Source organism: Danaus plexippus (genome assembly GCF_018135715.1).
Source record: "Danaus plexippus chromosome 16 unlocalized genomic scaffold, MEX_DaPlex mxdp_23, whole genome shotgun sequence".
NCBI classification, from domain to species: Eukaryota; Metazoa; Arthropoda; class Insecta; order Lepidoptera; family Nymphalidae; genus Danaus; species Danaus plexippus.
The window spans coordinates 4,709,660-4,737,604 of record NW_026869851.1 but is presented as its reverse complement, the minus strand read 5'-3'; the positions used below and the strand labels follow the sequence as shown (position 1 = coordinate 4,737,604).

Sequence of the window (27,945 nt, the reverse complement as noted above, 5' to 3'; positions counted from 1 at the left end):
GTCGTAAATAACGTTCGATCAGTAATTCGTTGCTTCCAGACGAAGCCGTTGAGGGCTGAGGCAAGGTGAAGGTCGGAGTCCAGCGGCCGCCGAGGGGCGTTGCTATGGCAGTCTGCTCATGTTGATTGCTAATCATCTGCGTATTCAAATTAAAATAATGGCTCCAGCGTACTCATGTACTTTACTCAATTGGAGAAAATTTCCCTACAAAGGAACAGTATAGGAGTCTAAGTGATTCGGCGAAGACTTACTAATGAATTATGTCAGAGTCATAGAACACAATCGTGATTGATTATCATAACTGTATTTTTCATACGTTACAATATTCCTCTCCTGCTTTGTATAATCGAGTTCCGATTTCCTTACACGATGTCGAGGACGCTACTCGGCACCATTCAAGTGCCCGTGAGTCTCGATACCGCCACAATACTAAGTCAAGCGGCGAGTCCCTAACATTATAAATTAAAAGGTAATTCGGGTGAATGAAATGAAAAAAGCCTCTTTGTAAAGGCGCGACGTCTGAAAGAGACGAAACTATTGCATTGTATTAATATAAAGGTTTGTCTGCATGCTTACACGATTGTGCGTCGAACTCGGAGGTTTTTTTTTTTTGTATTTGATCTTATTATTCGTAGGTAAGCATTGTACCGCGTTTTAGGGATACGCTCTACATGTCGTATTTGTGATTATCTGTTATATAAATATCGGCTGGAAGACATTCCTTAATATATTTTAAAATACTCCAGCAAATATTGACAAACAAATATAAAAGTATCTTCTATCTATCTCGTGCACGGTTAGACGCGGCATCAGCGTTACTTTTAAATATTTATATAGAGAAAACTTTTAAGGCATTCGATAAAATTTGTAAAATACTAACCGAACTGGGTAACGACTGTACTGAACTCGTCCGCGGCCGATGTTTACAATATTTTTTGACACCAAGAGCTTATGTGAGGAATGCGAAGTTTAGGAGATTACATCGGACAGACGAACAAGCTCGGTTACTGCTCAGGACCTTTGTTGATGTCTCTGGAATGATTTCGTGCATTGTGTTATTATGCAGTTGAATGAATTATTTTCTTTTTACTACATTAATGTTTGTGTCGACATCCTCGCACAGCCATCTGACCGCATGCGCCATGAAACGTCAAACGATGATTACACGTTTAAAACTAAAATGTAAAATGTGAGATTTTTAGTAATTCATTATATTGGAACAGTCGTAATTTAAAATTGTATCGTATATGGGAATTAAACAATGAAAATAAATTTCTTTGATATTTCATAATTATATAATCTTAGTTACATTGCTCATTAGCATGGCGAATAAGAAGTACGAGAATGTTAAAAACAATGGGAAAACCATAGGATCGCCAAACACACGTTATCAGAAGATAAGCCGACTCCCACGGCCCCGAACTGTTTCAGGTACAATACCAGCCCATTACTAATGTACTGTTTGTATGTACTTGTGTGCACAGATGTTTACTGACGTCTGACACTAACAAAGACTAGAATTATTGGTCGGCGACACCCCGCAGAGGCTAACGGTTTAAATGTGGTTTGTAAAAGTCACTATGAATAGTAAAAATATCAACTCGAAAAATAGGTCTTAGATGAACATGGCCAAAGTTTAATTAAAAAATTGATATATTTTTATTATTCCGACACGCCTCTAAAGATAAATTTGGGTGAGAAGCGCTCCAACCACTCACAATTCAGTTCCGATACACATTATAACTTTTACCTTTTTATCTCGTCCAATGTTTTCATGTAACCCGCAACAGAACAGCCAGGAGTCGATGTTTATTAAATAATAATATTTCGCCTCAAGACGCTGAGATATTTTGAAAATCAGCGAAGTTAGCAACAAAAAAGGATTAAGGAATTTTAATCGGCACCGAAGGGATCTGTGTTATGATAACGATTACCGACCTGGGGATACAATCAGATCGATATAAATATATAAATGAGTTTTAAATGGATTCCATTTGGATGGAATTTTCAATAAACATACATATGGAATCGCCTGGAATCGCTTATGGTCGAACCGAAAAGGAATGAATAGTAAACAAATGAAAGTGAGTCATTTTCGCAGTCGAGCAACACTCACTAGTGTATTTTCTGAATGTTATCAAATGTATTGTTTAAAGAATAAGATCTGATCTAAATCAACGAGAAGCAATCAATTAGTAAACGTCGCAGCATCCAATTCGATTAGAAACAAAAAATCTCTTTCAAGATTAAAGACTCGGTTGATAGTGACTGAAAGTATAGCTTACTGCGATTCAATTAAGGACCAAATTTGGATGTCGAGCCTTCACATTAAAAGGGTGATAGCTGATAGAGCATCTACTTTTAATTATCGTTTACCGACCATCCGACTGTTGTTTAATAAAAAAAGTTAAGAAAAAACAATTGAAAGTTGATAAAGTTGTCAGGAACGACGCGATCCATTTACCTAGTGTTTGTTTTTATAAATACCAAACCTTTTGTTTGACATGTCCCGATTCTATTTCCACATACACTCGTCCCTCATACGATATTAATATGAAAATGTGATCATTTTTTAATTGATTTAAATCCATTCAAGTCGTCATCACGAGCTGGCGAACTGTGTCCAACAATTTAAAAAATATTTGTTCTTCTTATTGATTTTTCTCCGAGCCCCTCATCCCTCTCCGCTGATCGTAGTAATGCAACAATTATATCACTTTACATTTAAAGATCTCAATAATATTTCATTTTAAAATACATAGTGTCCTCAAAATGTCTTCGAAATCAACATTGATTTGTTTTAATGCTCCATCAACCGTTAAAGTAATTTTTGGGGTTAATAAATATAAATTTATACAAAACTGCCCGTCTGTATAAACATGTTTGTTGTTCTTCCAACGAGACGAGACATTTATACCGAAATAGCGTGACATCAGAGAACACACACTGGATTGGGAACACAGATCAGACAACGAAAAGAACAAACAAATATGTACATTATCTGATTGAGAAAGCAATGTTGTCGAATTAGGACGAAGTCGGTTTTATACTGTGTTTCTTATAAATAGAAATATTAACTGTGGAACAGCTCAGAGAAAATATATGTAGTATATTAACATTATTTGGAGATTCATATACAAAGAGTCTTTTCCAAAAGTCACAAAACTTTCTTAGGTGACAAGGGACAGGTTTTGTTTGTTGTATTGTCCGAGTGTCAGTTGTCACCAACAATACAGTTCCCATATCTGTCAATTGTTTGTCAAAGTTCAGGGTTTCGTTACACGCCTCCGGAGCGCGAGATACGTGACTCCGCTCCGATATGCCTCATCTTGCCGGACCCATTATAAACATTGCCTTTATTACCCGAGTCCGTCCATTACGGATTCATTTCTTTAACATTTTTCTGTCCAAGAGCCGGGGAGGCCATGGATGACATCTCGCTGAGTCAATTCGACGATACTGACGCTTTTAAATCTCTTGATCCCAAAACACAGCAGGTATCTGAGAAATGTAAAAAATAAAACAAGTCCGGCGAGTGCTTAGACTCCACGCCCCACGGACTCCACTGTGGGAATATTCTTAATGTATGAATGTAATTCTATAAAAGGAACAATTAATCAAAACAAATTTTACTGAATTAGGCGCGTTTTCTGAAATTCTAGAATTTCCTTATACCCCAACCGTTAATTATGAACTCAGACCGGGTACCGACTGCACTAATTAGTTATGAAGAATTCATAAGTGCCAGTTTAATAACAATGTACGCGCTACTTAACTCGAATTTAATAATTAAACTCGTTGTACGCATTGCACAAACCGACTACATCATAATGAATTCCAAACCAGAAATGATCGCACGAGCAATCCTTTGTACAACAGACGGTTGCCAATGTTCGACAATTGATAGTTCGTCGTCGGTGGTCCGACAGATCTCTTGTATTTGTCTGATACCTGTTGTATCAAATCTCATCTATAATTATTTCGCCGACGTGTTGTTTGTTCTGCGCCGCGATCAACACTGCCTCTGTTTTTGCTAAATCTTCATAACAATCAGACGAATTATCGTGTGCGTCAACTCCCACACCAGCCTTCGTTCCGTTAGGCTTTAAGGCCTCGGTGTTACGGATCACTTTATATTTGTTTTGTTACATTTGATGATGTGTGTCGGTCCGTTTGTTCAAATCTCCTGACCGTCGAAGGGCGGGTCAGCGGCTATCAATGTTTGATTTGCCGCACTTTTCGACAGATTAACGCCGACAACCCAATTTCCCTCGTGACGGGTTTTTTTTATTCATGAAATGATTCTCTCTTTAGAGGTGGTCCGCTGTCTGTATTCTTGATGTTTTTTATTTCATTCATTTTTTTATGTTTACACAAATAAGCTGTCTCTATGTTATACAACGCAATGAATAGGCCAGTGTTAATCCAAAAACTAACGAGTGTTATTTTACTTATTTCTAATGGACTCGGTGCTCATCAATAAATACTCAGGACATTTTACCCTCAGACTATTGTGATGCGATGCAACAACCTTCTATAACAGTAGTGACGTCACATCCTCTTCCGCCAGCTGATCCGTCCGACACGTACGGCCAGTGAAAGTCTATCTGTATTGATTGTCTTAAAATATCTGACCGTCGTACTAGCAACAGACGTCACAGAGCTACCATTCTTTTAATAAAAAGATAATTTTTGCAACATTAGGACTTTTGTTTGTACAATTAACTAAAAAGCGAATTGTTATTAAAACGCTTCGCTCCGTCATTAGATAATTCACAAAGCAATTAAACGAGTCAATAAATCCCCAGCTCTGTGACAGTCGAGCGATCAGCGAACTTGTTATTGGCGACCTTGCCTTCAGATAATCAAGAAAATGATAACTATTTATGTTCCTCATACCTTAGTATTTTGTAATAAACAGACATCGACACGTTCACCTGTGTTTTATTACAGTAAGTTAGTTAACGTGGAAAATGTGGTTATAATAAAAGGAATATTGGAAAGCAAGGCTTAGTAGATACTTAAGCCATCTGATTAAATCCGTAATTCTACTCCGACGGTCCTGTGTAAACTGTAGAGGATTGTGGTTCAAGTTGGAGGCGATAGATAATATATAAATATCAAAAACACACAGCAACAAAACAGAATATACATTTGGAGATGAGCGTAACAGTGTTGTCCATGTCATTAAAAATCAAGCAACTATTTTATAAATAAACAAGCTACTGACACTATAGTTATCTCGATAGGCTAATGTTTGTACTATAGTAACATTTTTCTTAATAATTATCAAATGGTAACTTCACGTGTCTTGTGGGAGGTACCACACAGGGCGGAACTCTGACTCACGAGAGTCTGCGCGCTCAGACGGAGCTATGCTGAGTCGAATCCGTCCCCGAGCGTGCTGTGAATCTCAAATCGAACTTCCTATCCGATACGGTATTAATTTACAGGCACTTGATTATTTGATAATAAGACACACTAGCAATTAAAATGTACCGACAAATTGAATCCTAAACACAACAATCTGTATACTTGTGACATGTGCATAATGTTATGTAAATGTATCTTAGATACGATAAGAGTGACATAAAGTGTGAAACTGGTTAATCGAACTTTACCTGCTTCTTTATGATTTCCACTTATTTTTCTCATATAAAAGAAATCTAAAGTTGTTCGTTACATTTATTCTGAAAGCTGGCACGAGTCATCTCCTCCAATACTCAGGATACAACATTTTATTAATTTGCACATTTAAGAGTAGTCAACTTAAAATAATATGAATGTGATAAATATTCCGTCATACTTAGGATGCTTCGGCTGTCTCTCTTCCCCCAGTCTTCGCCTCACCCCCTGTCTTCCCCGTATTTTCTGGTCCGTCTTCTCCACATCTTAATCGATTCTTTCCAGAACTGAGACGTTTTTTCTATTGAATTCTTTACTCCTCCATGGGTCATGTTTAATGTTATTCAAAGTAAGCAATGACATAAACTGAGGATGTTTATACTTTTATTCAAAGTTAATAATTTACTGTGTTTATTATAAAAAGGATTTCATGGTGATTGTTACTGCCTGATACACGAAGATGTTATTAATCAAACTGATATGTATGAGTAATGGATATAAAAGTATAAATTAAAATAATGCAATGAGTATTGTTTTAATGAAATAAAATGATTACTACTATGTGAAGTCTTCTTTTAAATTTCTAATAACTCCAAGATACAGTGATAAATCGTATGAATGGAACATTCTCAGAAGTCACCTACGTGTCTGGGGCCGCATAGTTGCGGGGACTAGCGAATTATGTTTATAAAAAATAATACGTGCTAATATGCGGTTTGAAAATTTAGACTTTTTTAAGGGGTATAAAAGTACGTAATAATATATTGAAAAGAAAAAGTTACGGCTATAAAACATTCTCTAGGTGTAGACTTTGCCCAAAACGAGAGAAATATTAATAAATAATAAAATTAAATGCATCAAATGAAAGATATACTTGAATATATATTACAACGTGTTTTAAAATAATGTCTGCTAACAATACCATGTTTCTAATCGAGTACAGGCTCGGTATGTATGAATCAGATGCTCTAAAACAAACAACACCGTGAACGAGATTCTTTTACTCTGACACAAGGCTGGTCTTCCCTTACCTCTTACCCCTTACCCTCCTGTCAAACATTTTATAAGAAATAATTTCACCTTATACCCAAAATAAACTTAAGTATTGATCATACCTTAAACAACATTTGAAGGTAAACTGTTCAATATAATTGGACATTTATCTAAAATGACGTCAATGCAAATAAAGTAGGTGTTATATTTTTTGTTAACATGGAGGGCGAGTCTGCGGATGTTATCTGTATGCTCTGATAGGTTTCTATGTACTATTACCGTTCTATTTAACTAAAATATTGTAGTGGAAATCCAGCGCTGGTGTTAGTGCAACAATATACCTCCGTATTGCAAAACTATAACGGACAAAAAGGAGCTTTTGATATAATACTGTAACAATGATATTAAACTTTTTTTTGTATTATCTAAGATACATGCCAGTATATATTATTGCCAAACAATTCCCTAGCAATATGTGTTTTAGGTTTTTTATGTTTATATTTATATTTATCGATAATTATTTGTCATCAGTGCGAGGAGACCATGTCTTCAGGTGACATGTGTGTATCGGCGGCCCGAGCCGGTCCTTCGGCGAGGTGGCATCCCTCCTGCTTCGTGTGCAGCACCTGCCAGGAGCTGCTGGTGGACCTGGTGTACTTCTGGAAAGACGGACGACTATACTGTGGACGGCATCACGCTGAAACACTAAAACCCAGATGTTCTGCCTGCGATGAGGTTTGTGACACTGACTGTGCTTGAGAACTTAGTACCTAAGAATAGTATCACATTTACAATACAACTTAAATTAACGTGAATATAAGAGTCAAATAATAGTTGCGTTAATATACTGTGGCCAATTTATATAAAAAAAATTACCGAACAGCATTAAAGAGGGATCGACGATGATATCTCAGTTCCTGTCTTTGTAGCGGATGTAGATGTATCGCCAATTACACCCTACATACGATCATACACTTCACATAACTTATTGTCCACGTGTTTAAGGGGTGCTGGCTCAGGGTTGATACTTTCACAATGCATTAACTAGCTACGCGAACAATGTTTCAGAAATATTATGAAAGTCATGGTTCGAATATAAAAGTGTATAGCTAGGTCTCAATAAACGCTTTACTAGCAAAATAGGTATAAATATATTAAATACCTTTTAACATAGACTGTAAAACCATAAATTTTATCAAACACATTCGCTGTTTTCCAAAACAATATTTCCATAATTTTTCAGCAAAATTTTTCATGTAGCGGTCATTAGCCCGGCCAGTCGCGAGCCGATAAATCAAACAGGCTTATCAAAAGTCCTGTATGTGGCAGGGAAACTTTCCCCTCCGGAAACGATAAGAATTTAGGTCGAAAATTAACCCCCAGCTTAAAGACTTTTAGGACATAAATTTTGCGAGAACTATAATTGGTACATATTTTCTTTTTACAAAAATTGCTTCACGGAAACCCGTTTTAATTTGTGACGTGGGCAGTAATCACACGTACCTAACCTGAGCTAATGCTCGTTGCGTATATAAAGTATGCTAATCATTCAACTAAAGGACAAATGAGTCATGCCGATATAATAAATACACCAGTCAGTACTTTCCGTGGAGAACATCCCGACTTCTATGCCCGGAAACCAAGAGACCGTTGAAAGAGAAACGTCTTACAAAGGCGTATGACTAACCCAACGTCAATTATCATTACACTCACGAGACTTCAAACAAAATATTATTTTTAGCTGCCGACCGTTACTATCAAACGAGTTGTGCCCTTATTATAAAATTTAGTTACCTATAAGTACGCGCCCGTGAGTCACGGAATCTATCACTAGATCTGGGACACGAACCAAATAGTTCATCAAAACAAAGTCGTAAGCCGGAGACTATAAACGCCGTCGAGACGTCTGAGACATCCACTGAGTCTGCAAAAGCTATTCCATAACAATAAGGGCGTGTTACAGAGGAAATAAAGAAAAATCTTATAACGTTTACAGCCATGAAATCAAAATGAAGTAAATATAATAAACGTAACATAATTGCAACTGAAATATAAGATATCTAGTTTAATCAATCTAGAAATTAATAGGCACTACATTACTTGCTTTCGTGCGTGAAGTAATGCCTAGTTAAGGGCCAATGATTGTGAGCTGTAATTTTTTACCTTCGAAATTCGCTTTCACTTAAATGTACTAACGAATATAACTTAATAACGTGTATCTGTTGTCCGATAAAGGACGGTGGGCCTACACCAAAGATCACCTCCACATTTGAATATTTTTGCATACAAGCTGATAAAGAGGGAATTAAGAAATTAATTCCTATGAATGTCTTATGTGGAGACACAAACGGAGGGGTATTGTATTAGAAGTGTCGAGTATAGCCAAGAGAAAATGTAACAAAATAAGTTACGATAACATAAAGCAGAATAACATTATAAAACAAGATTCAAGGCTTCTCTTAATCTAAAACCATCAAAGGAACCAAGATCTGTACACTGTTTTATATTTTATATTTGTGTATAGACGATTTCCTAACAAAGATCTTCTATCGACTTGTTTTCGCCGTGATTAAAGTTATTATCAATAAACTGATCATATTTAAGAATTTAAATATTCTCCGCTACATTGTTTAGGACTAAGAATTTTTTATTAATAAATACCAAATATGTTAAGTTACCCTAAACAGTTCGATGCGCTCTCGATTGCATGTCCATAGCAGACGATTCTCGCACGCGAGCTCTCCCCCTGTCCGTCCGTCCGTACTCAGTCATTAGTCATTACAGACAATTTACCTGTTTAAAGCCGAATCTTCAACAAAGATTTAACTACAAAAAATACCTTGATCGTTATTTAAAAACGTTTAATCGTTTAACTCGTCAGAAAATATTCCTTCAATTTCCTAATTTGAAATACATATATTATTTCCTAAAACCTAATTTTTTTTTTGGGCACTCCCAACACATTTATTCCGAAATAAAAATATATATATACTTTTCATTGATGCAAAGGTGAAATTTTCCAGCAGTTTACAAGTTTTGTATTCTATAAAACATGTAGCGATTCATTATTATGGTACTATTTAAAAATATGTATATATATTTTTATTTGTTGGTATATTTTAAGAGTTCATTTCTTCGTACCTTTTAAAGGTTATATTGTTGGGCTAAGGTCACGATTAAGACTGCAGTAAGAAGGTCGTCGGAACTGCGGACTTCTTGCAGCAATGCAGCATTCAACAATCGCATAACTTTATTACGAAAAACGACACAAACACGGGAGGATAAAACACTTTAGATGTTTCATCAAATACGACTACGAACAATAGTACATATCCTACAATTTGTAGTTGAGTTGGACAAGTTCATATTCAGGGCGGTCGAACAGATGTAGTTGTTACTCTATCTGTAATATTAATTCATTTATATCGAGGAAAACTAGTTTTGTGATGGTCATTTGTATATATTGAACGTCACTCGTGAACATAATGTACCTACATTTTCTGTCACATACAAGTGTATAGCAGGAAAATAACGGATCTCAAGAATCACAAACGATGAATCCGATCAAGTTGTTGTGTCAAGTATTTTCATTCTCATGTCCTTGTATTACATATCCCTATAGTAATGACACTTAGTGACGGATAAACCATATAGTAAAAGTAGCATTATCTGGATCACTTTTTAAATACAATACGCTATGGCTTCTATTTAAAATCCTTCGTATTCTAAGATGAATGATCCCTTTACATTTTAGGAGAAGTTGCTAATGGCCGCTCGCTTGCTCAATCCGACACTGTACCTTCCACTTACCTTTTGATTATAATACGATTTTATTACTAGATTAAGTGTAACCAATTTGAATTAACTTCATTGAAACAAACAATTACGAGAGATACAAAGTTTATTAAAAGAAACGAAATATTATATATCCAGTGACAGAAAACACGACTGGGCTTCGTGTATTATAACAATTTCCTTCTTTGAATTTTTAAAACGGCTCAAACGACAAAAAATAACAGACCATATTTTTTTTAGAGTAGTAAGAGTTTACAAACAGATATACCTATTAAATTAACTGGAAGTTTGATTTAAATCGACGACAGAAAAACAAAAAAGTTGAATATAACAAATTGATTAATAGAACTTGGACGTTAGCAGTCGATGGAATAGTTCCTGTGTTTTGTAAAGTTTAAAGACTTCCACATAACGTTGTTTGTTGAGCTCCGTGTACATGCATGTATAACAATAGCGCCTGTCTGACTTACACATATGTAGACCGACCTCTATAGATTTATTGAGGAACTCCTGTAGCACGTGTACTTGCTGTGTAATAAATATGTTTATAAAGCAGACCCTCTTGTGTTACATCTAATATACAAATGTCTTAACGTAAGGAACATGGACAGTTAGAATGTTATGATTCATCGCTATTCCAATAATGACATGACAAGAATTCATTTAAAAATAATTAATTAAAGGAAATCGCCATAAAGAGAGACTGCGCAAGCGCAGGGTCCCGGGAAGGTTCAGTTACTACTCTTTTAGTTCAGTTACTACTCTCATCAGGTTTAATTCCTAAACGAGATGTCATTTTTTAATACAAATGCAATACGTATTTCGAGAACGTACTTCAAAGCGTGAGTGAGCGTCGGTCCGTGGGTCCGTGGGTCCGTGGGTCCATCACGAATACCGTTTTCAGATATTAATAACGTTGTACACTAATGAACAAAATGCGCCCGTGAGAACTCCATTGTTGTGGAGTGTTCCTGGCGAGCGCTGAACCGCGCGCTGATAACGAACGAAGCCCAATTAAACTTGTTTATGCGACTAATTAATTAATGCATCACTAATACTCCGGCCACTTGACTTGTCCCACCGGCGGACTTAACTGGCGCCAACCAAGGTGTTCATTATTTTTAATCATCTATTATATATTTTCTTCTGAATATTATCTACATTTTGAAAAATTATGATCTGTAGTGACGTAACAGACTGAGGGGGTCTGTGTTTAGACAATTAGCGAAATAGATATCGTTAATGCGTTTTTTGTGCTCTTAAATGAACAATTCATGAATATTTAGTACGACTTAATTAATTAAAGAACGATTTATAACTATCAGAACAAACCTACATATAATATTCAAATTAATTTTATTTTACAATTCTCTGATTACAAACGGATAACGTTGTAGTATGCACCTGATTTATTATGTTTTGCCAACCGACGAGAACATTAATGGATACTTAATTGTATATAAAAAAATATATTGCATCTAAACATGGCACAAAAAGTTCTCAAGATAATTAATTACACTCGCCACTAAGAATAATTAAGAGCCGAAGATTCTTTTTTAAGGCCAATTTATCCAATCTAATGTATCACCTCTCTACAGATAATATTGGCTGATGAGTGCACGGAAGCTGAGGGTCGAGCGTGGCATATGAAACACTTCGCGTGTCAGGAATGTTCACGGCAACTGGGCGGACAGCGGTACATCATGAGGGAAGCCAGGCCGTACTGCCTGCCTTGCTTCGACAATTGCTTCGCCGAATACTGCGACGCCTGCGGAGAGCCCATCGGCGTAGATCAAGGTCAGATGTCTCATGAGGGCCAGCACTGGCACGCCACCGAGCGGTGCTTCGCATGTCATACGTGTAGAGCCAGTCTTCTCGGGCGTCCGTTCTTACCTCGCAAGGGAGCTATATTTTGTTCTATAGCCTGCTCCAAAGGCGAACCACCAACGCCGTCAGATTCGTCAGGTCCTGGACCGAGACCACCACGCGTGCCAAGGCCAAGAAGATTGCCTTCGCCGAAATCACCAGAGAGAACTCCACCGAGGGAAGCCTCTCCCAACATAGATGCAGATTCGGAACCGAGCGCCTCTCTCGCCACTGAATCACCGCCGCCCCACCCTCCGCCGCCGCCACATCCTTGCCTGAGCTTAGACAGAGCGTTGGCTGACTTAAAGTTAGAACAATCGATAACCGAGCACCAAATACCACCGACGCCAACCTCAGATGAAGTCCAAGAGGCCCCGGAATCCAATTGGAAACCACCTCATCCTGTGGAAGCTCAAACGGTTATAACACCCGGACACTCTACGTCAATGCCCGAATTGACGCTCGTAGATGGTAGGAGTCAGAAAAAGCCCCGAGGAGGCCGAACAGTTCGATTTTGTGGTGACGACAACGAAGCCTTCGAACCTGATGAACCTGAACGGAAAGACAAAAGTAAAGCAAGAGATGACGACGCCAGCAGTTACTGTAGCACGTGTTCTTCATCTTCCTCGTCCACCGAATCATACACTCTGCCTACTAGAAGAGCGTACGGCGGAGTCAGGATATCGTACGTGCCAAACGACGCCGTCGCTTGCGCAAAGAGGGAACGACAGAGAAAGAACAATCAACCAGATAAGAATTGTATCATCTCGTGATCCTTGCTGTTCACAGCGCCATATCCCTCCTAGAGACACCAACCTCCGAGTGAAAGACTGAATTTCGATAGTTTTATAGCCCCTACACGCCATAGTATTATAATAGTGTAAGCAAACTGTCTTCCTTGGATGAAGGGTACATGTGATGAATTATAAAGCATTCGTAATGTCTTGACACGCAGTCGAGCAGACAGCTTCCAATATAAAAGGTCTTTAAATGAGATTTCCAACACATTAATTTCGCCTCACGGTTTATTTAATCCCTTAACGCGTGTCTCATTTAATAATGCACAGCTTTTTCGCTGATTTCGAAAGTATTATATATTTTTGTGTATGTGAATGTCTAAGAAGGATTCTTGGTCGTCGGATCGATAAAGCTTTAATACATGTAAAGGCTTAATTTAACAACATATCTATAATTTGCGTATTGTCATATCGTTTGTGAAACGTTTAATTTCAAACATATCTCACATCGCCACGTAGTTAAGGATTCGTGTAAGAGTTTGTAAAGGAGACATGAGTACAAAATTGCCTTACTTATATAACATTGTAATGTGTGTTCAAAATGTACATACGACATTAGATAGCTGTAAGGTTGCCTTCCTCTGAAATGTTATACTGAATACATGTATATTTGTATGAGCGATTAATATAAAACGAAAAATAATATGACTGTATGTTTGTCTGTGAGCTCTTCGAATGATATTATATATGAATTTGTTTTTGAGATTATTTTGTGTATTTGTTTAATATTTGTGTAGTTCTTAGTAACGGACAAATAAAAATTGATGAATGCAAACCGTGTCATAGTTTATAGACTTGTTATTTTGACATGATGAGACTACTACAATAATTCTAACAGCGATCCTTTGTAATATTTGTCGTATTTCTAAATTATTTGTATCTTTGAGAATAAAAAGTTTTTCTTTTATAAAAGTTGCATTATTTATTAACAATTGACCAGACGATCTGAATGCATCAAACTCCTATCATAATCTCTGTCGGTGTCGAACCCTGTGTGTACACATTCCTCGTAATTCCACTAACTCCGAGCCGACCGGACGCGAACATTAACTAATAGAAACGCGGTCTATAATCTCATAAATGTAATGTTACAATCGAGCTGTTACTGCGATCCATCGTCTGTGAAAGCGTCATGTGAACAACACCTCGTCTACAATGACACACGGAAGACCCAACTCTTGTTCTCGCCCCCCCCCCCTCCTCTGCTCCTCCTCCCTCCAGGGACTACAATACCTAGACTCTTCACTACATTAAACCGCATAATTCCCGTTTATTTCATTTCCAAAGCTTCGCCTGCCATTTAATGTTACGTACAACCAAGTATGAAGTTGAGACCACCTCGTTTGTTTATCAGTTGAGAACTTTTTCTTAGTCACTTCAAATTATAATTTTTGAATTGATGTTGATAATATCTTCTTTATAATATTTATTATTTTAAATAAAGAGATGTTTGTCTAACAATAAGTCAAAAGGATCGCTGGAATGCCATTTAAATGGATTATGTTGAAGTAATAACATTCACAGATAATAAATATATACAGTAAGGGAATATAAAAAAAAAAAAAATTCATCAAGAAGCTTCTAATGTGGACGTTTGAAATAGACTACTTTATAACTGTTTGATGCGATATTTCACTAAAATATTGAGCGAATTCACACTTCAATACACAATATAATTTCTTGACAGTTACAAGTTCTTAAAAACACTCGCGTCTTAAACTTGTCATCCAGTCCTGCTAGAGATAGACTTCTCACTTCTCCGTATACCGTATTACTTGTCACACAATGTTTAGGGAGTTAAGTAAAGTGTACTCGACTTAATTCCGTGATCATTATAGTCTGACTGTTTGTTAAATTGCGTCAGAACATTTTTTACATACAAATGAAAATCCAGATTGGAATTAAACCTTTCGTAAACCATTCTTTTCATCAAAAACGTAAAAAGCCCTTTAGAGTTTACTTAAAACTACTAACAGTTAAATAATAAGCAACAAAATCATACACATTTCAGACACTAACGAGTATAACTCCAGTTCAAATAAACGATATAAAAATATCGCTAGCAACCCCCGTTATAACAAATATAACATTTTCCGTCCACTTAAAACCCGTCCAGTCAAGGGTGAACACTAATTAATCATACTAATATTACCCTAATGACATATTCAGTGCCTCCCCCAAACTGAAGGGTTAATTATTATAATACTTTCAGGGGTGTGACTCAAGGTTGTCTGTAGCGGAAGGTTAAGGTTGGACCTTCGCCAATGCGTCGCTCACCCACCCAGCACCCACCGTTCGTGTTATAAATAAAGTTTCGTAATAATACATGTAACTCATTTATTGAATGTTAAAAAGCAAAAACTAATTTGACAGTTAAAGTGTACGGTGAGTGTTTTAATAAATATTCAAGTATATAGAAACTTGTAAAGTTGAAATAGGTTCAATTATGTTGCCGCCGGTGTGAAGTGTAGGTAATTAGCCGCCGATTTAGGTCACGATAATTTTTGGAACCGGATTGAGTTTAGTTCATACAATCTATGTTGGATCTAAACGTAGGCCCTGAAACACATGCGAGGCCTTTATATTATATTCTTAATAAAATAATGGCAAAAGTAATAATATGTAATTACTGTTAGTATACTTTGACCTTTATGTGACCAAATCTATTACAAAAATAGGACTTTTAGAGGAAACATAACCCTTGAAAGATTTTTAGATATTGTTATAGTTTGAAGTTTAGTACAAAATCAATTTGAGCAATCTAAAGAGTAATTGCAGTTGATAAAATGGTCGTTATAATTCTAGTATAGTGCAGTATAATAAAGCGTAGTATATATTATAGGCAGGTGCGTACTGTGTCCACGCCGGCCGTGTCTCCTGTCACCGAGGTGTCAATGTCACGCGTCGTGTCACCGTGACAGGTCATCATGACAGAGACAGTTTATAATAAATCGTATTGATGATACAGTTAAGGCCTCTTTAACATTTTACATCTGAACAAGCGAATTTGATTTGATTATATAAATTGTACTGTAGGTCGGGTCACTTATTTCGGTACATAAAATAAAACTGCATAGTAGTGATGCTAATTTAACAAACTAAATAAAGTGTTTAACAAAATGTAATATCAATAATTATTAACGTATGTTAATCATAACATTAATTTATAGTTCATACATGTAACTATCAAATTCTTTTCATTGCCTTTTTCTATTAAATTGATCAAAATGTAAGTTTAAGTACCCTAAACGAAGGCACTCTGTGATACAAGTTTTAAAACAGCATTACTTGTAAGTAAGAATTACACGATTTCCTTATTAATTATGATTTCTGACTGCTTAATGAACTTTTAAATAATAAATATGTATTTATTATATTATTTGATATAAAATGTTGAAACTCGTCGTTGCGTGTCCTCACAATGGGTAATAATGAAACATTCCAAATGAGGAAATCTGTTACACTCTCCTCTTATGAACAGAAAAAGACCTTACAACTGCTTTTTAAAATGATATTTGAATATTAGTAAGCTGTTTATGCGAAGTCACGGACTAAAACTATACCAGGGTTTCGCAACAACCAACGAACATTCTTTAAATTCACAAGAATATAAAGAAAACAATGATACATTTAAGTTGTTCCAAATACATATCAGACCTACCTTACGTAATGTTATATAACAAAAGATAATACGTTATATATACAAAGGGAGCTTAAAATAATATAGAGCAATTAAAACACCACTTGAAAAAAGATTAAAAACATGGCCACATTAAGATTAAGAAATTTAAAATATTTTCAACAGTCTGACATAATTCATACAGCCCATAAAACATACAGTCTAGACGGTATTTGAAGTCGATGGACGGTAGGTGGTAGGTAGCTGGTGGTAGATGGTTGATCGTGGACAGGTGGCTCCCTGGACAACCGCACGGTGTTAGGTTACTAAGGGCAGTATCGATCACCCTCGACACTCGACCGCACATACAATAATCATTAATGATAGAACGTAATCGGCAGACTCCTGCTTGATTTGGAACTCAGTGTTTGAAGTAGGCTTCTGAGGATACAAAGAATACGAGCTTTGGAATTCAGTACATATATTTGGGAATATTTGTAACAGTAGGTACTGCACCCGACGTGTGTAATGCCTTGTTGTTTTTACTCAATTATAAACGCTTCTAGACGTGGAGACAATTGCTTTAATTACCTAAATTTGGGATATTAAAATCTCAAGATAATTAGACCTTTTATCTTTTGGAGTTAACTTGTAACTGTCACTATAAATCACTACGACCGATTAAAGCGACCTTATAAATTATTTATATCGAATCGGAACTCAAATAGACTTTGAAATATCCATCAAAACGAAACGACTTACATTGGTAATTATTCTTTTAGATTTATTTCCGACCATATATACTCATATACGGCTGGAAGTTAATATTAAAGAAAGTATGAACCGAGGTATTCATTTAAATAAAACTAATATATTTCGGATATACTACGCGAATTTTATTATTTTAAAACTACATAATCCTGTTTCAGTTGGGCCAACTGACAGACATTCACACCTCGTCTGCCCGTGACCACGGTTGCTGAAATGTAACCGAAACGTCGGGATTATGTAGTTTTTAAAATAATAAAAATCGTGTAGTACATATATCCAAAATATATTAGTTTCATTTAAATGAATAAAGCTCGCGAAAGTCTTATATCTCATAACCGAGGTACTTTTAATTATTTTTAAATATGTACTTCTATTTTACTTTTTCCGGAAAAGGAAAATTTCCATAAATATTTTCATTTTGGAAGGATGACGTGAATCACAACTATAGAAAAGCTGATGTTTCTTCACATACTATTCGTCCAATTCATCATCGAACGTGATGTTTCCGTGACTCAGCAGTCAGCTCGAGCTATCTCGACCGATGACTTTTCTTTCCAGGAATCACTGTTATTGCTCACTTTTCTTTGCGTCATGGTTGAGCAATACTGTTACATCTGTAAACAGGCTGTAAGGGGATCTTGCTGGTATATCTGTTATCAGTACGGCCTTCCAGCAGCTCGTTTGGTCTGGTTCATCAGGACACCTAGCATCTACCGTCTTCTGAGAGACTACTGGTGTGAAGTAACAGCACAAAGTTCCATTTGGTAACCAGCAAAGATCCTTAGATCATTGAAGTACTATTCAAGAAAAATAATAATTAAGTTTTAAAATAGTTTCAGCTGGAAGAATAAACGACTAAGAATAAAAAAACTAGACGTTAATTTTTTTAATAGTTACAGACGACACTAAGTATTCCCTGTCGCTGTTCACACTACTTGGTAATGGCTTGATAAATACAGAGCACAGACAATTGACACATCTGTCAAACGAAATAACTGTAATGATTAGGAGCGTTTCATTATAAACAGCTTGTTTTATTTAAAGAAATTGCGAAAATTAACATACGAATACACTCGTACCGGGTATGTATCTATAATAGATAAACAGTTTTAATGAAAACTATAAAAGCTACACCTATATGTAGATTTAGCATAAGTTTGTGCCGTCACACTGCACGAGAGGCGTTTTCCATTTCTCATAAATAGCCCTACGTTAATACTATAAAACAAAAAGATTTATAAGAGAAAACTATTAATGTGAGAGTGAGTACAGGATAAAAGCATATCTAAGTTCACCAAGCAGTGTGTTGAAACAAATTAATTTGTTTTGTAACAATTTAAGCTCCTGAAAACAGTTTCCATTAAAAATATGTGTGTTGTGGACGCATCAGACACGACTCATGTTATGAATAAATAGAATAGACAGATTGTTTACTTAGTAACAAATGTTTCATTCTACTACGTGTAAATAACTATACTTAATTTATAGTTTTACAATTATTTTTAGTCTATGATCTCCTTGTGTTTTGTTTTTTACTAAGGCGATATCCCTCGTGACTCATCATATAATAACCTTAAGGATTAATATGAACTAAAATATTTGGAATCATATAAAAACGAAATGTCTTCTTTTCCACATCCTTAACTATAAGCAAACAACCGATCAGCTGACGACGTCCAGGGATGTGGTAAGATGTATTCGTTGATCGTAGGTAGAGCCTTATCAAAACTTTACCTTCCTCAATCGAATCCTAACCCAGGACTGAACAAGAATCATGAAGCAACAAATCTTCAAAAACCTTAAGAATACTAAAAAATAAGTGAGGACTCGTGTGCTCTTTAATTGTAATTCTTGTATGTCAAAACAATAATGTATAAAGTGGTGGAGCTGAGCAGGATGTTCTATATATCGGCTGCAATCATACAATCAACAACAATCAAGCGTCACTCAGGTACGACTTATAGAAGTGGCCTGTGGCGCCTCCGTCTCGTGACTCACATGTACTTTAATATAAAGATTCAACAACTTCTTTTGCACGGATGTAGGCCAAAATAAAAATAAAAAAAAATTTTTTCTATATTTGGAATATACACTTAAACACAAAGGACGCTAACAATATTTAAGAACCTATTAATATTGTCGTTATCTAAGATACACGTATTATGCGATTCACTATTTGAAGTAAGTTGTTAAAAATGAAAAACACGTCACAGGAAATGATACGCCTTCAATAGTTTCTGAACGAATACTAGCTTGCACTGAAATAGATGATCTGTCAGTCTTCGTAAAGGAAAATACTAATATAAAACACTGTACATTTTGAAACATAATATTTAAAAATATTAATAAGTATATTCATTTTTGGATACATTGTTTAATTATTATATTTTGGATATTTTGCTAGAGATGTCAAAATCAGTAAACATTATCACGGACACGGATTATAAGAAACAAAAAAAAATTAAAAATCATACGTGATTTACAAATTCGTAATTGAGCACTGTTGTGTTTTAATCTGTTGAACAAAGTCATAACCTTAAACCTTTCTTACTACTTTTTCTTACGAACTGATTTCTCGAATAACAATGACTCGAGTCACCAACAACAACAACTAACGAATCAACAATTATAAGCAATGAAAAATCAATACTCCACCTTCGTTAACACGGACATATGTTTGGTTTTAAATTATATTTTCTGCGAATTAATTGATTGATTTTTAAAATACGGTACTTGTAATAGTTACAGACAAAAGATATCTTTGGATTAAATATTATAAAGCACTAACAAAAGTAATAAAACCTCTTTGTCAGAATTCAAAAGAGACTGTTTTAGTAAATACGAAACACATGTTTTGATAACAGGTATCACTGGAACAAAGTAAGGCGCTTACACTGAACCAGATGTCCCAACTTTACATTTGTTAATCTATGTTATTGTCTATGGTGGCGCTCGCTGATAACAAATATGACTTAATATTACCAGATATTTATATTTTTTCCATTGAAAGCGTCTAAAACATTGTTTGGTCGATGAATGAGAAACAGCCGTTTACAACCTTAGGAAAAACATTAAAACGTGTAAGTTGTAAGTCGTAAAAGCCGATAGACCTTTATTGCAAGTAATCTTTGTTCTGTTTGTCCACGTGGCTACAGGTACCGTGAGAAACTAATAACTATTGTAACTCGCCCATTCATTAACATTTAACTAAACTAGTCTATCGACTCTTATCTTTATCTGTGACGCTTTCGAAATATCGTAGGTATTTTACACTATTCCGACACAACGTCAAACGAAGTAGGAAGTGATGGAAATAAAGGATAGTGACTATAAGCTTACAAACGTTTTATATACAAAATAATTTAAAGAGACGTCCAAGATTTTTGTAATCTGTAACTGTGTAGGCTAAAGCTCGTTACCCGTCTCAGTACGCCGTCTCCATTGATGGACGGAAGTAGTAATTCTTCCAAAGAAATACTATTATTTAGTGAGAATTGTTTTGTGTGATCAATGAGTCCCGAGCCCTGTTACATCTACGAATATTTACATTATTATTTCATACAATAGACGACACCTGCGTCTGGACAGCGGCCAACTTGAGTAATACTATTGTTCGACATATTTTTGGCGTGTGAACAAGATTTTTAAATAGTTTTTTTTTATTATTGTGTCGTCACGTATTAGATGAGACAATTATCGGATGTTGACCGTGCGTTGCCGTGTTTATATTGAATACTTTCAAAGAACTAAATGCAATAACAACATTTTGAAGGTACATATCTTATTGTAAAACTATTACTAAATCGTTACTGGCCCCTGTCCTAGTTGACCTAGTTTGCGTAGGTACAGACGATAGACTGGTCCAGGTAGGCTGTGGTTCATGTAGGCAGTGTCTAACTGTCTAGAACACCTCAGCAACATAAATTATCATATAGGATATCAAAATTAAAAGATTGTTAAGTAAACTGTCTTGTATTAATTTATTACTTAAAATTGGAGTTACTTCATTGAGATTATATGTATTAAAATTTAATGAAATTTTCAATTATATAGTGATGTTATGAAAGATAAGGCACATCCAACATACATATAAAAGGGTGACAACATCTTGTAATATCTAAAAATACCTGAAGCAATTATCCAATATACGAGCGAACGTCTAGAAACCCTACAGCTCTAGGAAAAGCCGGTACTCCTACACACTTCCTTGTCTAAGGAGGAAGTGAAGTCATCAATGATACCATTTACATAATATTATTAATTTTAGATTAATTTCGACGGACCATACGGAGCGTCAGGACAGATACTTAAATATAATAGGTATCATGTCCGGGGACGTCTGTCATCTCGCCCGTGGCCGGCCGCGAGGCGTCGCTCGTGTCAGTTTAGCTGGAAGCGGCGCCATTACAGCAATTGCCGTAAGCAGGATGAAGACGATTTAGATCTCCGCGTCTATGATTCACGAGACCTCGAGTTTTTGGCACAAGAGAATTGAACATAAACTGTTGATTGTTCTCAATAATAATAAAGAATACGTCGCGACTTCTCTCATCCTTGTCTGTATTCCTTTCAGTCGGCCTTTTCCTTGTGTGACCGGCAAGGGTTGAGGTACATGGCTCGTGACGTCAGCGGCGACCTCACCGTGTATGTGTGTCGTCGCCTCCCACGTACCTCCGTAATAGAAGTTTGCGTCGAAGCTCGTCCCCACTAACGGCAGCGTGAGAGATTTATCTCATCGACTGTTTACTTAGTTTTCTAAACGGATTCGTATTCCCCGATGCCTGTATGCTTTCCAGCTAACCGGTAAACGACGGCCGTGCGTAGCGACAATGTCTGCGGACGGAAACAGTCCAAGGGATTACGATGCTTGGAAAAATGTTAAATAAAGGTCATAATGGCTCGCGATGATTACAGTAGCGTTTGCCTGTTTCGGAGGAAAACCCAAAAATCAAGGGAACTTTCAAAGAACCATAGATCAACACTGAATTCTTAGACCGCCGCTAATCGGCCGCACAAGACGAGATCGATCGATTATAGAATGTCATTGCGATTGTTTGATTGAGACTTCGACAGTTTAGCTTTAAATTATCGATCTCTTTTCTTGTAATAGTGTTTAAACATATGTTTAATAATTTTAAATCCCAAATCCCAGGTCAGAGAACATCAAATGAATTTTTTTTTTACATTACTATGAATTCCCCGTATAATCTTTACAATACCTTAAACAAACATCTCATATAATTATTTGAATAACGGTCTGAATTTCGTAAACTGTCCGAGTGTTTTTGTTTACTTGTGTAATATATTTATATTAAAGTCGTCTATAACAATCCGAACCCCCGTTTGAATTGTGACCTGTCCACAGTCCGCATCAAGAACAATCCTCGTCTCGATTATAATTACAGCCGTGTTTACATTTCACTATCGTCACCTCGAACCAAACAAAAGAAAACATTAAAATAAACCGCGGACAATACTAACCATAACAAAAACATTTTTAGAAAACACACACACAGGTAATGTACGTGCCTTTTTTGGTTTTCAAATAACTCATCCACAAACTGAGTCCTCGATGCTATATAAGAATATACATGTTATTGTGTACCGTTCATAAAACAAGATCGATGAACTTGAAATCGACCTGAAACGAAGTAGAACCCGCATTCAGATAAATCACAGGCAACGTTTTGCTATTACGTCGATATTTTAATGTGTATCGGACTCAGACAATTAAGAAAGGTGAGTGAAGTCAAACAATGTTTATACAGGAAGACGGGTCACTCCAACCGGCCCTCATTATCAAAAACTATATATATACTAGCATTAAACAATAATATAACGGTTTAGATCTTCTTATTTTGACCTCTATCCGTTACGCGGTGACGTCTTCTCGAGAGGTCAACGTAAATTTGGTACACCTACATCCACAAAATATCGTTTATCGGCTGTGAATTCTTACAACAAATATTTTGCCCATTGAACTACATACCTCGTCGGTAGGTACCTGGAAGTTAACTCAAATGGTTAAACCACTATTTCCTTCGTGAGTCAGAACACCTATGTTTAATCAGTCAGTAATGTGAGCACTGACAATAGCCAGTGTTTGATTGGCTAGTGTTATAGATCTATGTGATACACAGTCACGATATGGACCGCTCACAACGACTGTAGGAGACTATAGATTGGAAAGTATTAGAAAAACGGAGGGAGAAAATTCCAAGGGTATTAAATAATAATAACTCGTTATAATTGTTGCCATACCGATATCGCTAAAGAGGTCCAAATATTACTAAAGTGTAGACTTATACCATATAAAAAATGTACTTCGTCTTGTTTGAATCGGCCATTCCTTCTGAGGGAAGCTCTCTTATATGTAGGTATATAACTGTACCTACAAGCAACGTAGCTCCTTAGTAGTCATCAGGCTTTAAGACCTAAGCGGAGTACGTCAAGACTCAAGACGCCTCGCGGAGGTTCTTCCCACGACCCGCAGCTATCTGATAAGCCTGATTTCTCAACATATTATGTTCCTTTTGAAATGATTGCGCTAGGAATTTAATATACATGTGACAGTCTCACTCTGCATTCTGATTCAACTGATTCCGACGAACAATCGCTCCCCTTTGTAGATTATATTTTGTTATTTATTTAAGAGAACCGCTCGATGTGTATAGCATTAACCTCGCCGTATTTTAAACCCGCATGAAATAGTATTGTAAAAATATAAGTTTAGTAAATGTACAAAACCTTCGAATAAGGTTTTGAAGATCTTGGAACGTATCGTTTGAGTGCCGCAGACGAAGTCTATCCGCAGTCATAGACTCTATAATAGTTTTATTCGTGATTATCGGCCATCACTACACATCCATTCATACTTTATGTGGGCAGAACATTTACTCGGTCGTAAAATCTCTTTGATGAGACGATTGCGTCACTCCACTGAATCTAAAGCGGATAAATACGTTTTAATTATGAATAAAATTGACAGCATGTCCCGGAAAGGACATCAATGAATCGAAACCGACCGACGTACGACATATGAAATCATTAGTCTGCAAACATTCTGCTTACGTCCTCAACGAAATATTAAAAACTATAATATTATTAAGACAACTTCCTAGCTTTCAACAGTTCAAACATGATTATGTAATAGTCTTTGAAAGAGATAACCTATATCCGAATTAATTCGTAACCAGGCCTTAAATTTATATAAAAAAAAAACTAACCTGTCAGCCATTAAAACAAGAAATACGTAATGAACTCATTTGCAATATAAAACTTTCGAGACCACTCTTCTATAAGGTTTACGGCGCGAAACAAACGCAATACGTGTCAAGTTGATGATAGATTTTTTTTAACAGTCGACGAGCTGTTAGTGCGCCAATCAAGGTTTTCGTTAATATGAGGATGACACTTCATTAAACAATGTCGTGATAAAAGGCAGGTGACACGTGCGTGAGTTTTTCTCAGCCCACCCTGAAGAGCAACTGTTGGGAGAGACAAAAACTGGTACCGAGCTTGTGGCATGAGATAATATTAAATAATTGATGTACCAATTTTATTTGTTATACAGAAACAAAACTTTAAATTCAATATAACATATGTACTTAGGTACATACATATTCGCTTTAAAAAACATACTAATAAATTATTTAATAAACGTGTCGTCGAACTGGACTTAATTCAATGGAGATCGCCTCACAATGAGTATGGGTACCTATATATTTTGGTGAGACAGGTTTTTTGACATTTTAATTTTCAACAATATCAAATAGTTTACGATCTATGTAGCACAGAGAGCGGCGAGCACGTGCTGCCATCTGTCACAGGAAGAGGCACTCGAGCGGACGATGGGCTTCATGAGGGCGAGGAACGTGGCACAGGCGCAAGGCACAGAGCACAGGCACAGGTGCGAAAAACTGACTCGACTGGTTTGATCGGTACCACGTACAGGTTTGATGGAGGGCATTATTGATGATGCTTTGTATTTGCTCCGCGATGTCTAGTTACGCTGTTTTCCCCGCATAAACATTCTAACTACACTTTTAGAGCTTAGCTATATAAGTTCAGTTTTATTCGGCTAAATCGTGTAGAGTAATAAAGTAAATTAATTTAACTGTTTCTTGGAACGGAAATATTTTTGATTTCCATTTGAGGCACAATTTTCATAATCAATTACACCAACTGGATCAGTGAAGACAGTTCTAGTTGTTTTAAGTGGAGTTACACGACATATGTCTTCATTGTATGCCCTGACAGGACCGCGGAATGCTTAAAATCTAGGTACTAAGTTACTAGCAAACAATACCTACAAGGAAACACTCGCAACCAGAAGCCAGTTAACAGCCAGCAGAGGAGCCAACAGACGACAGTAACCGTTCGACGGACGTAACACGGTGCACAATAGCACACTAAATACTTAGAATTGAGTTGGAAGATTTCGCGGGCATAATGACAAAGTGGGACGGGCACGTAGGCATGTTAATTGGACGCAATGACCACGGACCATTCCTATAATGGAAGCGGTGTGGGCCGAGCGACGCTCCGTCTAAAACACCGACCAGCTCTCGGAGCCCCGGTTTAGCCGCCAGCAGCCGCGGCTGTCGGCCGCGGACCGGCGCTCTGAGGACGGCGGAGGGCTCACACTACACTGGTGATGGAAAGCGATCCTCACCGTATCCGACGATTGTCTGGTTTCGCCTCGACTTGATGTGTTCATTCACAGTTCTGTTAGAGATCCTAATCAAATAACACGGCTTTTAATTTGACATGTTTAAATGATTCACATTCCTACATTGTTACAGACTTTATCGTTTACTGTACAAGATTCACTTGTAACCTGTTCATTAATATGTCCTTGCAAATGTTAGCTTAAATGAAACTAAGTTCGGATACATACTTCGTTTACTTGCTACCTACTTAGTACCCAAAAAACTTTATTTCGTTTAAATATGTACACAAATCTTAGATATGCTAACTTTATTTTATATTAAATTCTAATAATATCATTAAATGTGTAAAATTAATAAATAATAAATGTTTATACAACAATTTTCAAACATTTAATTTTTCGTTACCTATATATTTTTTTACCATTGAATACACACTCACCTTGTTAAATTAATCAGACAAAGCCAATGTCATATAAACTGTATCTTATGATTCATATATTTTCTTTGTCTATTGGACCAAAGTTGATTATTGCAAAGTTATCTGGAATGTAGCATGACATACGTGAAACGTAACTTAACGGCGGAGCGAACATTAAAATCAATTCGAAGTAAACAAAGCAAGGGTAGGTACATAAGTAATAGTAAGCATAAGCGTACTATCCCAAGGGTCGGTGTAATAACAGCAACCCGACAAGTAGGTTGTCGAAGTCCTTAATATAATTATTTTAATCCCTCAACTGCTCGCGTCCCCATCCTGCCGTATTCTAACAAATCGGTTGAGTTCCGTAAGAATGAAAGTCCAAAAACGTGGTTAATCTACTTCGGTCGGCGTCTATTTCGGTCATTGTCCATCGGGAACTCGTGATACGCAGCTATTCCGGGCGGGGCAGGCAGGCAGGTTTTCGGGGAATGTCAACAAACGAACGGGCATTCATTCAATGAACTCTATGCATGCGACGCCGGCGGCCGGCGGCGGACCGGTCTCACACGCAGCATTCATAAAAATATGCTCCTAGGACTTGAATGGCTCGCTGCGTGACGACTGACGACACTCCTGCACGAGAACACTTCCTTTTGTAAATATAAAGAGCACAGACTTGGAGATAGTTTGGAACTGTATAATGAGAGAGATTTTGGATTCAATGAACTATCTCTTAGGATACCTGTATTTATTAACTGTCTTTAGCCTAAAAATGTTTTTTAAATCCACAAAAGTAATTTCTTTTACAACTTTATTCAAAAATTTGTAGTTTAGCTAAAGCAGAATTGACGTTGTAAATTCGTTCATCTTTTAAGTTATTGTCTATAAAAACAATATTATAATAACAATCCTGAGCGACCTTTAACATATCATTAACATTATGCATTCCTACTTTCGGCATAAATGAGCCGGCGAAGTATGTCTGGGCGCACGGACCAATTAGTTCGTTGAAAGTTATCTTTGAACTAATTTAAATAACAGGTGCATAATGCGTTCAACTACAACTATAGAGTTCATAGTGACGCGAGCACGGCTGTCACTGTCACTTGACAGACGAAATGAAAGCTTTCGCGCGACTAACCATACTGGAGCTAGATGCTATTCAGTTAAGTTAACTAAAATAAAACAAACTTAAGATTGTTTCGGTCGAAAGGAGGTCAAGATTAAATTGATTAATGTTCACCGAGTAATTTCTAATGTTCGTTGTTGTTACATCGGGTCGGGTTCGTGATGACGGAACGGCGACGGCGATACGTGTAGGAGTCGCTTTAGGCGGTCGAGACGAATGAAAAACATTTTTTAAGGATTTAGTTTCGTATAATTTTC

General features: G+C 36.5%; 1 protein-coding gene and 2 long non-coding RNA genes across 12 annotated transcripts in view; 2 read left to right on the top strand and 1 right to left on the bottom strand.

Moving 5' to 3' along the window:
• The window catches only part of LOC116771742 (protein prickle), a 153,406-nt gene extending 139,418 nt beyond the window's left edge, over nt 1–13,988 (top strand). For all 10 annotated transcript variants that reach the window (XM_032663692.2, XM_032663693.2, XM_032663688.2 and 7 more), the window contains 2 exons: nt 7,150–7,353; nt 12,012–13,988. In XM_032663692.2, the coding sequence (XP_032519583.1) occupies nt 7,150–7,353; nt 12,012–13,052 (1,245 nt within the window). In that variant the 3' untranslated portion in view covers nt 13,053–13,988. The remainder of the gene's footprint in view (nt 1–7,149; nt 7,354–12,011) is intronic.
• Nucleotides 13,989–20,911: 6,923 nt separating this feature from the next.
• Nucleotides 20,912–22,014, top strand: LOC133320281 (uncharacterized). The gene is made up of 2 exons (XR_009753693.1): nt 20,912–21,238; nt 21,734–22,014. It is a non-coding gene; the product is annotated as an uncharacterized LOC133320281 (long non-coding RNA).
• On the bottom strand, nt 21,428–26,083 carry LOC133320280 (uncharacterized). Its single transcript, XR_009753692.1, has 2 exons — nt 25,779–26,083; nt 21,428–22,299 (listed from the first exon to the last, which is right to left on the bottom strand). It is a non-coding gene; the product is annotated as an uncharacterized LOC133320280 (long non-coding RNA).
• Nucleotides 26,084–27,945: the final 1,862 nt, after the last annotated feature.